Source organism: Fundulus heteroclitus, unplaced genomic scaffold (assembly GCF_011125445.2).
Source record: "Fundulus heteroclitus isolate FHET01 unplaced genomic scaffold, MU-UCD_Fhet_4.1 scaffold_80, whole genome shotgun sequence".
NCBI lineage: Eukaryota > Metazoa > Chordata > Actinopteri > Cyprinodontiformes > Fundulidae > Fundulus > Fundulus heteroclitus.
The window spans coordinates 850,185-862,824 of record NW_023397252.1 but is presented as its reverse complement, the minus strand read 5'-3'; the positions used below and the strand labels follow the sequence as shown (position 1 = coordinate 862,824).

At 39.3% G+C, this 12,640-nt stretch overlaps 1 protein-coding gene across 1 annotated transcript in view; it reads right to left on the bottom strand.

Moving 5' to 3' along the window:
* Positions 1 to 284: 284 nt before the first annotated feature.
* The window catches only part of LOC110367981 (major histocompatibility complex class I-related gene protein-like), a 46,434-nt gene continuing 34,078 nt past the window's right edge, over positions 285 to 12,640 (bottom strand). The window contains exons 3-6 of the mRNA XM_036134379.1: positions 11,339 to 11,638; positions 1,819 to 1,929; positions 1,513 to 1,536; positions 285 to 1,159 (exon numbers count right to left, since the gene is read on the bottom strand). Coding sequence (XP_035990272.1) covers positions 1,110 to 1,159; positions 1,513 to 1,536; positions 1,819 to 1,929; positions 11,339 to 11,638 — 485 coding nt within the window. The 3' untranslated portion in view covers positions 285 to 1,109. The remainder of the gene's footprint in view (positions 1,160 to 1,512; positions 1,537 to 1,818; positions 1,930 to 11,338; positions 11,639 to 12,640) is intronic.

Genomic DNA, 12,640 nt, shown 5'->3' with positions numbered 1-12,640 from the left:
GAGGAAGCGGACATAGAATTCTGCCAGACCAGCAGAGGTTTCTTTAAAAAGAAGGATCTTTAATAACAGAAATCAAAAACAGAGACAAAATCCAAAAAGCCTGTTGCACCAAAAACGGCAGAAAAACAAACAGTCCAGTTGGGCAGGCAGGGCAGGAACAGACAGAAACAGGATGGCTCAGATCTCTGGAGACAAGGGGTCAAAAATCCAAAAGCAAACCAATAAACAGAAACTTGCAGGAGGAGACTCACCCATACTCAACAAGACAACCTGGCACTGATGTCTGGTCCCTTTTTTATTTGAATCCAAAATAACAAAATATGTTTATATAAAAACATGTATTCTTTGTGCCTAAATTATTTCTTTCTGAAGATCAAACAGAAAGCAGTTCCTAAGTAACCTTGCATCAGGATAACATTTAGGAGATGAGCCAGAGTAGAAAGCCCTTGCAGTACAACCTTTTACTATCGAAGATGTCATTTCGCTGCTATCGTGTCTCAGACTCAGATTCAGATTCAGACATACTTTAATAATCCCAGGGGGAAATTACTTTTGTTACATGCTCCAGAATACACACATTGTTATATATATATTTACAACATTCCACACAAGGTATTACCATATCACAATAGTCATATCACTTCACCTTGGGAATCCAAGTGAAGTGATGGTAACTTGTGCAAGAACAGTGCAGAGAATGCATAAATGACAGTTACAGAGGGGGGGGGGGGGGGTTAGGATAACTGAGGGTGGCGTTGTAGAGATCGATAGCCACAGGCAGGAATGATTTCCTGTGGCGCTCTGTGGTACATCTGGGTAAGAGGAGCCTTCTGCTAAAGGAGCTCATCTTGGAGTGTGTGATTTGCTTTTAGACGCACAACTGAGCAGCTGATAACAATGGTGGGAAACAAGTCTTAACTTGAATGAGGTTTGTGGTTTAACACAAACAGGTTTTGGCAAAGATAAAAATCTGGTTTCACTTACTCAGTATCTGTGTATCTTAACCCCTTTCTACATGACGTAATTAGCAACAACAACAAAAAACAGTATTCACAGAACTTCACATGAATAAATATAGTGAATTCTCACATCAAGCAATGGATTATTCTTCAGATCTCTGGATTCAGAGTCTCAGTGAGTTCAGTGCCATTCTCGTGAGCTGAAAGGTCAGAAAAAGTCAGGGTAAATGGAGAGTGAAGAACCCTAAAATAGTTCAAAGCAAAAAACTAAGTTAAAGTATGGAAGAAGTTGAAATTAAGTTCCCTTATCTGCAGTAAACAAATAGCAAACATTTTCAGGCTGACTTCTTTCAAATCACTAAAATTGGCTAACATGGGAGTCTATCTAATCAGATACGCCTCTCTGAGGTTTTACAAGATAACAACACGAAATCTTTCAGGGAAGTATTACTGGTAGTGATTGTATAAAATTATACCTACAAAATCCTCACTATTACTTTAAATATAAGTAATATACAATTAGCTGAAAGAGAGTAGTAAAAAAATGTCTTACAGGTTGATGGTAGTGGATCTCGAACTGCAAAACATTTATAGAAATTCATGTAATGTTTAAAAAATGACTGCGTGTAATAATTTGCCCAAAATTAGCATATACACTGTATTTAGTAAACCAAATGAAAAACATTTTGCTTTATTTTTATATTGTTTATGCTCTTATTACTCTGTACCTTTAATTACTACCATACAATCACAGTTTTCTTAGTCTGTAGCTCTGTAGCCTAAAACTACTTAAAGATTAAGAAAATGGATGAAGGCATCAACAATATATCATACCAAACACAAAATTCAAGTTGCTCACCTATTTTCTTTTTGTAGACCACATGCCCAACAGCAGCAGCAGCAGCGATGGAAACAAGAACCAAAGCAATAACAACAGCTATGATGGGGAGGGATATGTTGCTGGGGCTCTCTGGTGAACAAAGACAAAACAAAATAAAAACTAATTATTACAACTTTATAGAGCTTTTGTATTTATCTAATTCCATATGATTTAATGCTGATGTTAAATACTGAGTTATGAAAGAAATTAAGGCGTGGCACACCTAGGACAGGTTGCCAGCCTATCAAGGTGAGTAACTCTAGTAACACTAAACACTAAAACTGCATTTCCCTGTCTCTCTACATTACCTGATAATATCCCTATAGATTTAAAGAAATAAATGTGACTAATATAAATACATGGTTTACATTATAGGACATGTTTCTGTTCACCCTCTACTTCTCCATCAGCTCCACACCTTGCCACCTTAGATTAGAGCTTGTGTTAATGTTTTTTTCCCCTTACTATTAATTGTATGTAACTCTGTGTCTTTTCCACTGTTACGCCTGAATTTCCCCATTTTTTTGACAATAAAAGCATTTTTTTTTCAAAGGTTCTTTGATGACTCTGCCGTAGTTGGTCTCATCACAGATGAAGACAAGTCAGAGTACAGACAGTGAATCCAGACTGGTCCCAGCAAAACCATCTCATGTTAAATGCTGGGAAAACCAGGAGCATAAAAAGCTGCTGCAGCTCCTAACTTTGGTTCAATGGACCACATATCAGTGGAGGTCACTTTCTATGTTCATGCTGATAAATTAAATTATGAGGCTTTTAACCCTGTTGCCTAGTCACTCCCATTCCAGATTGTGTGATAAGAAATAATTTAATAACAATTATGTTTTTTTCTTATCAAACATCTCATGTTCAGTGTTTTAATTTGGCACCTTATGATCTGACTCCTAGCCTTGTAGATGTCAGATGGTCATTGTGTCAACTCAACCAGAGTTTGGGAGGTAAATCTTTAAATTTTGTTAATTTAAAGAACTAAAGTTGGTTGCTCGATGCTGCACTGTTGATGTTGATAATTATGTGGTTCCTCAGCCACTGGGGAGGTGCGAAAGGACAGTAAATAACTCAATAGACTTCTCAAAAAAGTCCCCCTAACTTCTGAGAGGATGGTTATACGACTGCATCTCTCAGACTTTTACATCCTGTGGAGTCTGCTGGAGTTCAGCTTCTGCTGATGGAGGGGGTCAGGTTCCCATGATGAAGGTATCTGCCTACTGCAGTGCACCAAAACAGCAAGAATGACCCCAACAAAGAAGGCAAGGCAAGGCAAGGCAAATTTATTTATATAGCACAATTCAGTACAGATGATTAAAATATAGGAAAAAGCAAGTAGGGACAAAAAAGAACATTTGAAAACAGTAAAACAGTTTAACTTGAACATTCAAAGGCAATTTTAAACAAATGTGTTTTTAATCTCGATTTAAAGGAACTCAGGCTTTCAGCACTTTTACAGTTTTCTGGAAGTTTGTTCCGGATAAGTGGAGCATAGGAACTAAATGCTGCTTCTCCGTGTTTGGTTCGTGTTCTAGGTATGCAGAGTAGGCTGGAGCCAGAAGACCTGAGTGGTCTGGAGGGTTTATATGCTGATAACAAGTCTGTGATGTATTTAGGTGCTAAGCCATTTAGGGATTTATAAACTAACAGAAGTATTTTAAAGTCTATTCTCTGAGATATAGGGAACCAGTGTAAGGAATTTAGAACTGGGGTTATGTTCTCTACTTTCTTAGTCTTAGTGAGGACGCGGGCAGCAGCGTTCTGGATCAGCTGCAGCTGTCTGATCCACTTTTTAGGCAGACCTGTGAAAACACCGTTGCAGTAATCAATTCTACTAAAAATAAACGCATGGATTAGTTTTTCCAGATCCTGCTGAGACATTAGTCCTTTAATCCTGGAAATGTTCCTCAGGTGATAAAAAGCCGACCTTGTAATTGTCTTTAGATGCTTTTGGAGGTTCAGGTCTGAGTCCATCACTACACCCAGGTTTCGGGCCTGAAACCTGGGTGTAGTGAAACACCAAGAGACCAACTATCAGTCCAGTCATGTTCCCTCCATCCTCTATCCCTGTTCCCTGCAGAACACAACTAGGCCAAGATCATCATCTACTGCTCCCTGCCTACAAGCCATGTGATTAAAACCATTCAGCTTTGGACAGAGGACGCCTGCTCAGCTCTACAGGACTGTTTTGAAAGCACAGACTGGAAAGGGTTTTAAGAGGACGCTGACTAAGAAAGCTACACATCATCTGTGCTTATCTATATCCACTTCTGCACTGATGCCAGAGTGTTTCCTAACCAGAAACCATGGGTGGACAGTTTGGTGTGGTCCCTGCAGGGCTAGAAGTGAATTAAAAAAAGGCCTCCAAACAGCAAAGCACAGATACAAGTAGCGCATAAAGGACCACTTCAGCAACAACAATCAACGTGACATGTGAAGAGGCAACAGAACCGTAGCAGGCAACATGCACAGTGACCAGCAGCCCAGCAATGAGCCAGCTCTCCCTGATACCTTAAACAGATTCTTCCCAAGCAGGTATGATGATTAAATCGTAAAGAGAAACTAGTCTGCTGTTTTTTAAGGAGGCATCAATTTCTTTAAATAAGGTTCAGCTTAGATTTCTTTTAAAAAGTATTTTTCTGTATGAAAATCTGTAGTTATTTTATGGTAAATCTGACTTATTTAACTTTCCTAAGTACAAAATGTGCCTACGCAGCTAAAAAAAACTATGTTTTTCAACTCTTGAAGGAATTCTAACATTGCATTTTTAAAATAAGCCTGAAATACGCTTAGTTGGTAAGCAAATTGGATTTGTAGTGCTATTGAGCCATGATGAGAAAAATAAAATCAGATTGGATTGGAAGCAAAATTAAGCTTTACAGATACCAAGGACCTGCCCCCTTAGGAGGGTTCCATCAGTGCTACCAAAGTTTTGCTTCCACAGACAATCAGTCACTTCACTTCCTGCCTGGGACTCCGGAGGAGAGGGACTGGGACCAGGGGTCCGTTCTTCGTACGTCGCTAACTCAGTTAGCTGGATTTCATTGTTGACGATTTGGCATGATCTTGGATCGTTTGGTTCTTCGAAAGACATCCTGCACTTGTTGTTATAGCAACATGTGCGCCAGCTTAAGCCTGCTCGAGAGCAGGCTTATTTCATGTAAACAAGATTAGATCACGGCTGTATAAGCGGAGGAGATGGAGAAGTCTGCCGTAGCCATGTCCATTTTTACGACTGCAACCTGTTGCAGAAGGTGCAAGAATGATTTGCAGAGTTTTTCGAATTAATCGCGTATTGCGCAATAGACAGGATCCTTTAGCGCAGCGCGACAGTGAAATTGTAGAGATTTTTCTTGGTGGCTGTTATAAACAGACAAACACATCATTTAATAGTGGCTTTAAAGAGGAAAAAGTGATGTTGGAGCCATAAATCTAAAATATTTAAGTTATTTGTATGATAGTTTGCTTTTTATTTTTATCCTATTCAGTAAGAAGATTTGTTCGGGCCATTTTATTGTGAAGTTTAGTTTACTTTGAAAGGGTTGCTTCCTGTCGAGCCGTATATTGTATTAGAACTATGGATGGATTATCTAGCCACGGAGCAATACAGTTTTACCGTGTAAACTGTGGATGACTTGGAAAAGGAAGAACTTCATTTTTTATGGATAAAGATTTTTTTTTGTTAAAATTCCCAGTTTGCACGTTACTTCCCGTCTCTAAAGAATGACACTGAAATTTAGATCTCTTGACATAACAAGTGCCTTTTTAAAATAAAGTGTAATAATTAAAGGCTACCATTTTGTAGAATATTCTTGTATTTCACTTTTACTTGTCCCCATGTTCTAGTGGGTCCCGTGGAGGCTCTGATATAAAAGAACAAAGTAAATATGAGATTATTAAAATGCAAAAATTGATACTGTAGAAAGTGATAGAAACATCTACCATGGACAGTATTTACGCATTAATTTGTCTGCTGCTTTTTGCCAGCCCTCTCTCCTGGCTTTAACAGACTTTGGGGTGTTCCCTGTCGTTTTAATTAATGACTCAAATTCGGCATAACCTTCCAAGCTCTTGTTCTGCTTGGGAGAAAAACTGTGGGCGTTCTTTGGCCATGCTGAACAGCCAATAGCAGCGTTGCTGATCATTGTTTCTACTATCGATACATTTCCCATTTGAAACAAACGCATGAACGCGCAGTTGTCTCAGATAACTCAATCCAGCCATACTAATCGTAAACAACAGGTGTGTTGGAAGAACCCAATTAGCCGGATCATGATTAGCCGGATGAAATCATCTTGGATGTCTCATTTGATCTCGGATGTTTTAAGCAACGTACGAAGAACGGACCCCAGACCAGCCACCATGCAGGCCTCATGGAGCTCGAATGCTCACAAGCTGCACAGAACAGGCCTTCGGTGAAACTCATCTCCCCCTCGCTTCAAAGGAGTGACAAAGGGGGGGGGGGGGTCTCGTCCGACTGAGTTCGGAGAACCACTGACCAGAACCAAGCTAAATTGCAGTCTGACTTTTGCTCAACCAGTCGCGAAGTAAAGAATGCCAAAACAGCTTTGTTTATTTTTGTCAGCTGTTGCAGGAAAATGGACGCAAGACGGCGGATCAGCCCCCTTTACCCATGTCACGTGGCTGGCCTTAAGCGGTTGGAGTACGTGGGGTGTGGAAGGATTGATGCAGAGGCAGAGATGTCGTGGTCCACATTATTATTATTATTTTTTTTTTTTTTTTTTTTTTTTTTTATTTATTTATTTATTTTTTTTTTTAATACCTATTTACAAAGTGCAAAGGAGGTTGAGGGAGCAATGTGCCTTCTCCAGCAGCAGCCCAGTAAGTGATGAAACAGGCGCCTTTAAAACTGTCTGACTAACTGGTTAAAACCATAAAACTCTCCCAGGGGTGTACATTTAAAGATGACTTCCTAAAACTATCTAAAACCCTCTATAAACCATAACAACAACCATAAACCATGTAAAACCCCAAGCTATCTACATAAAATCCTAAACCAAACACCAAAGATAAATAGAAACCTCATAACCATATAAAAGCTAAACTTGGCTCCCCTGCCTTGGTCCAGCCCGGAACCTTCTTAAGGCAGTCGTTTCAGCCCCGGCCTCTTTTAGGGGACGGACCTGGACACAAGGACAAGGTGAGTACAACCAAACATTTCACTTCCACACTTCCACATACAACACTAAGGATAAAATAGATATTGCACACATGTTGACATTCTAATTTGTCACCCTCTTCTCCAGGGCCCAACCACTCTACTATAAAGTGCTGCAGTGCCACTGGATCTAAAACCAGGAAAAGGAAATGCGTTCAATAAACATTTATACAAGTAACTGTGTGCAATTATTTCTTAAATGTGCAAATATGCATCCTTAAATTGCTGTATGCTATCTAAAGTGCTAAATAAAGTGCTTAAATACAAAGTTAAGTGTTCATTCTTAGATGTAACAAACGGCTGTTTGTTACAACCCACCTCCCAGGCTGAGAACAGGCAGGACGTCGGGCCAGTATACCCTTGACCACGTGTTGGCTAGCCGCAGAACCGCTAGCCCGGTGCTGAAAGAATCAACGTTTTCCTTTTCCACTGCTCTCTTCCTTGGATGGCCAAAGTGAACCGAACTCACACGAGACACCGACAGGTTTGGCAAAGGATGAGCAGGGAGAGTTAAAAGGTTTGTTTGGAAAGCTTGTGTAATGTGTCCACGTGGTGTTTTAAACACAAAGGCCTGAGCGACAAAACTCTCGTTAGCACATTGATACCATGCCATTGCCGATGTAATTCGAGTGTGTTTTATGGTTATCACAAACTTTATGTCCACAAGAGTTATATACACTGATGGGATATTAATGTTTATGTTGTCCGGCTCACTCAGTATGACGAAAATAAAGTCGGAGCTTTTTAAATTTAGCGTCTTTTTAAATTCTAATTATAGGAAACAAAGCTTGGGCATGTCAGCTCAGATGAGAGTAGTGGTATAGTTGGCAGGAAAAAAGAGAACAAGAGAAGCCAGAAGGAAATTAAATTACAAAAGTGGGATTAGGGGCATCGTCTAGGGCAGGGGTGTCAAATTCATTTTGGTTGAGGGGCCGCATACAGCTTAATCTGATCTCAAGAGGGCCACCCGTGTAAACTCATTGCAAGATTAAATAGAACTAATAAAAGTGGACTTGTTGATTTTTGTATTAAGTTAATTTCACTTTTACACAATATATTATGAATAACCTCAGCGTTTTTAAGAAAAGTATGTGCAATTTCAACAATACTTTTACTCAGTTAAACATTTACTTGTGCGTTATGCATAAGAACTGATCACAGTGATTATACAATGTTGAAAAACATTTATTTACATTTTTAGAACTTAAAAACACTGTCCTGCATGACAAAATACATCAAACAGATAAAAATTAAGAAATGATTTGAATTTTTCCACACCTGAAGCTTAATCTGCTAATTAAAACACAGTGCCCCTCGTGGACAATATAGGAACTGCATATCTTCAATTAAACAAAGTACATGTTTTTTTCAATAATTGTTTTATCATTCTCTTCCTTTTATCTTTTCCACTTGTGAAAGTCAAATCTGATGAGCTCTTTGTGGCATCTTATTGCCACATTGCCAGACAGGACACTGGAAAAAAAACAAAAATTATTTATTTATTTTTTATAATAATGCATTTAGCCACAGGCCCGGACTAAATTGTTCGGCCGGATCCTGCCCGCGGGCTGTATGTTTGACACCCCTGGTCTAGGGAGTTGAAAAAGAAGCTTGGAGAAGTAGAGTTGGCAAATTTTTTAAGAGATAGAAGTTTGTTAATTATTTTGTGCTTCGGAGGAGTAGAGAAAGAAAACAACACAATTGGAGCATATTTGTAAAGCCATTGTGACTGAGAAGAATTGTTGGAGAAAAGAGGGCAGTTCTGTCTCCTTGATTCTCTGAGCCTGCCTTAACCCTGTCGGACCTGATTGCCTGCCTGTTACCGGACCTGTTGCTGTGCCCCGACTCTGCTCCCAGATTCTGCTCTGGACTCCGGATTCTGATTATTCCCCTTGTTCATCCTGCATGACTCTGACATCCTGGTTCGGACTCCGTGCCCGCTTATCGACAAGCTGCAGGTTACCTCACAATAAACTGTCTTTTACGATATCTGTTTGTCTGGCTGAATTCTGGGTCCTCAGTTTCCGTTCATCACATTTGGTATGTTGCAACCCATTCTCCATATAAATCCTGAGTTAAACAAACATTATTCGAGAAAATAACATTTTAAAGAATAATTCGCTTAGTAAAAATCAGTATCGTTAAGACACTCAATTATATTGATGTAATTATTTCCACTAGAAATGATTAAGCATTATCAAATGTTGGCGTAGCTAAACTAAAACAAGCATTATGTTTAAAACGAACCGTAGTTATGTTTACTTGGTGGCAGTCGTAAGCTATTAAGAGGGGCTAAATAGCGCTATGCTAGCAAACATTCTGAGCTAACTTAAAAAGACTTTTAAGTACAATTTGGTGGTAATAAGTAGATCAGACAAGACAAACATTTAATTTATATAATATCCCATCAGTGTATAAAACCCTTAAGGAAATAAAGCTTATAAGTGTAAATCACACTCAAACACATCAACAAGACTTGGTTTCCAGAATGCTAGCAGAAGCTAGCCTGTTAGCTCCAGGAAATTTACTTCGGTCAAAGCTTAAAACAAAACAGTTAAAAACATTTTGAATAAACCATTTGACTTTCCCTGCCTACCTCTGCCAATCCTGTCTGTGCCTCTGTGTCAGTTCGGTTCACTTTGGGAATCCAGTTGGAAGCAGTTGAAGTAGGGTGAAGCTGGTTCTTTAGCACAGCGAGCAGGCAGCTAGTCCAAAGGGAAAACGGCTGTCGTTTGGGATACCATGCCTGGGCAAACTTTACACTGTTTTTGGGAGGAGGTGCGGTTGATCTGTGGAAGGGGGATCCCCCGCTAGGTCTCCCTGGTGTAGCTTTTTCCTTTGAGGGCCTGTGCAGGTTGCAGCGTGCTACTTCAGATCAACGTTCCTCTTAGCTTGGCCTGGCCAAAGGATAGGAGACCCCTCCAAGCCGTCTCGACTCAGCTGTCCTCCAACAGGAAGTCTATGCACCCCATGCGGCCGACGTGTGGCTTGTCTCTCCAGTGTAGAACTCCTTGAGGGTCCACAGGCAAAAAGAGCTGAGATTGTTCTCCCCGATGCTGCCCAAGCAGTGGGCAAAAGAGAAAGATGTGAGGAAGGCAGCATAGCTTCGTTGCAGTGCCCTCACTAAGACTAAGAAAGTTGAGCATATCACCCAAGTTCTGAAGTCCTTCCATGGCTCCCTAGAATAGACTTTAAAATCCTCCTGCTAGTCTGTAAATCACTGGATGGCTAAGCACCTAAATACAACACAGACTTGTTATCAGTGTATCAACCCTCCAGACAACTCAGGTCTTCTGGCTCTAGCCTGCTCTGCAGAATCAGAACCAGACACGGAGAAGCAGCATTTAGTTCCTTTAAATCAAGATTAAAAACACATTTGTTTAGGATTCCCTTCGACTAGTTAAACTGTTTTAATAAATAAAAGCCTATAGAAATAATGAATTATATTCAATCAAACAAAATAGGATTCACAAACACAGAACAGTGACTGAAGTTTTAAGTTTATCATTAGTTCAACTTTGTATTCCAACTGTTTAATATTTGCTGTTAATTTCTATTTTCCCATTTTGTTTCTACATTTTATTCCAACTTGCTTTTATTCTGTTTTATTTTCCTGTTTTAATCATGTAAAGCACTTTGCATTGTTTTTGTACTGAAATGTGCTATACAAATAAATTTGCCTTGCCTTACACTCTCTTTTTCCTCTGCTATATTTTTGTCAGCTTTTATCACAATAACTTTTAGCCTCAACTTTTTCCCTTCCTTTCTTTCTCTTCTACCTTTCCATTTCTGTGTCCATTGAATTTCAAATTAGCCCAAAATAATATCCAGTAATTTCTTTTGCTTACATATCAAGGGGAGCACTATAGTCAAATCAGTAATGCTCCACTTGTGAAAGTATATATTTTGGGTCCTCTTTGGCATTTTGGCATTTGACTCTCTCTGGCATTATTTATGTGTTTAATTAGGTAAATATCTGCTCAAAAAATAAGTAAATATATCTCACTCACTGCTTGTTTATGTGTCCCGTGTGTGCTCGACTACGCATTCCTATTCTGATTGGCCCTTCATTCAAATTAATTATGTCCATGTAAATAGGTAATTACTAGATGCAATATGCACCTCCCTTTCAGCGATGAACAAGCACAGATAGTGGCTGGATGAATGCACGAACTTATTTTAAATACATGAGACATTTATCCAAACCTTTCTTTTTGAGTCATGTGGCAGATCTAGTGTGTAAATGGGATACATTGTTAACATAAAAATAAACAACAAAATACATAATAGCATCAGGCACATATTTAGGCTTACCTCTGTTGATTCTTAGAGTTGCTTCATCCAGTTTGATGATTTTTTCCACTTTGCCAATAAGCTGAAACACACAGTCGTACCTCCTCCAGTCTTCAGGATTGATTGAGGAAATGTCCAGGTAAACCCTCATCTGGAAGGTCCCATCATGGTTTGGAAGGATCTCTCCATGATCCACATTCTCATGAAACTCTTCCCCATCTTTCCTCCAGAACATCAGGGCTTTGCTGGGATAGAAACCTGTAGCGTGGCAGCTGACAGGAGAGGAAGGAGACTTCTGCAGCAGAGACAATGAGGGATGCTCTGAAAATGGAGTAAATAGAAAATAAGGAAGGAGATAGAGTCAGAAAGGGTTGATATACAAACAAGAGATCAGGACAACCAGTTGATAGGAAAATAATTGGGAATGAGGATGAAGATAAATAAAAAAAACCTAGACAACAAATACAAATTGTAGCAATCACATACAGTTCAAAGCAGGCAGTGACACAGTAAAAGATACATTTTATTTTCTTCTAAAATCTTCTAAAATGCATTAAATCAAACTAAACGTTTCATGTTTCAGGTCAGTTGGGAGGAGCAAACTTCTTTCTTCCTAATGTTGATTAATTGTGTCATGGGTTTTGGGAGCCCCAATACAAAGATAGGTTTTAATCATGCTCTCAGTCCTGTAAACTTATCTAAAAGGTATATGTTGCTGAATTAGTTTTATAAAGTATACCTACATGCTACCAACTATTAATAACTCATTGTTGATTTCCCAAATGATAATAACTTTAGCTTAAAGTCTTGTATTTAGGTTTAAGCCAGAGTAATGCTTGGACCTTTATCATCCCACCCACCACATTTTAAGCTGCAGAGAAAATCTGGCCCCAAAACAACCAATATTTAAATTTTAAGGTTTTGAAGCTCTTGACAGAGCTCTCTCTCTTATGATCTTGTAGTGTTCTTTTCCTGTTCTTACTATGTTTTCTTTATTTGTTTCCCACATACCGGGATGCTGAAACCACTGGAACGGATAAGTGCTAAGGTAAGGTCAAACTTAATATTTGAAAAAAAAAATGTATTGTCTTTTGAGCAATGTTTGGTCCTATGATCCCTTTTGGAGCAATTGTTTTTATGGATGGAGGTGTGGTGGCCCTGTCAGGGAATTTGACTGTTTGAGCTGTTTCAGGAACTTATCCATTGGATGGAGGGCAGCTGGCAAGACATTTGGAAATACCTGTACTGGCACTATAAAAAGTCTCTGGTGCAGCACAGCAGCAGAGAGGGTGAATGGGTTTATCTCTCCCCTCTCTCCATTAG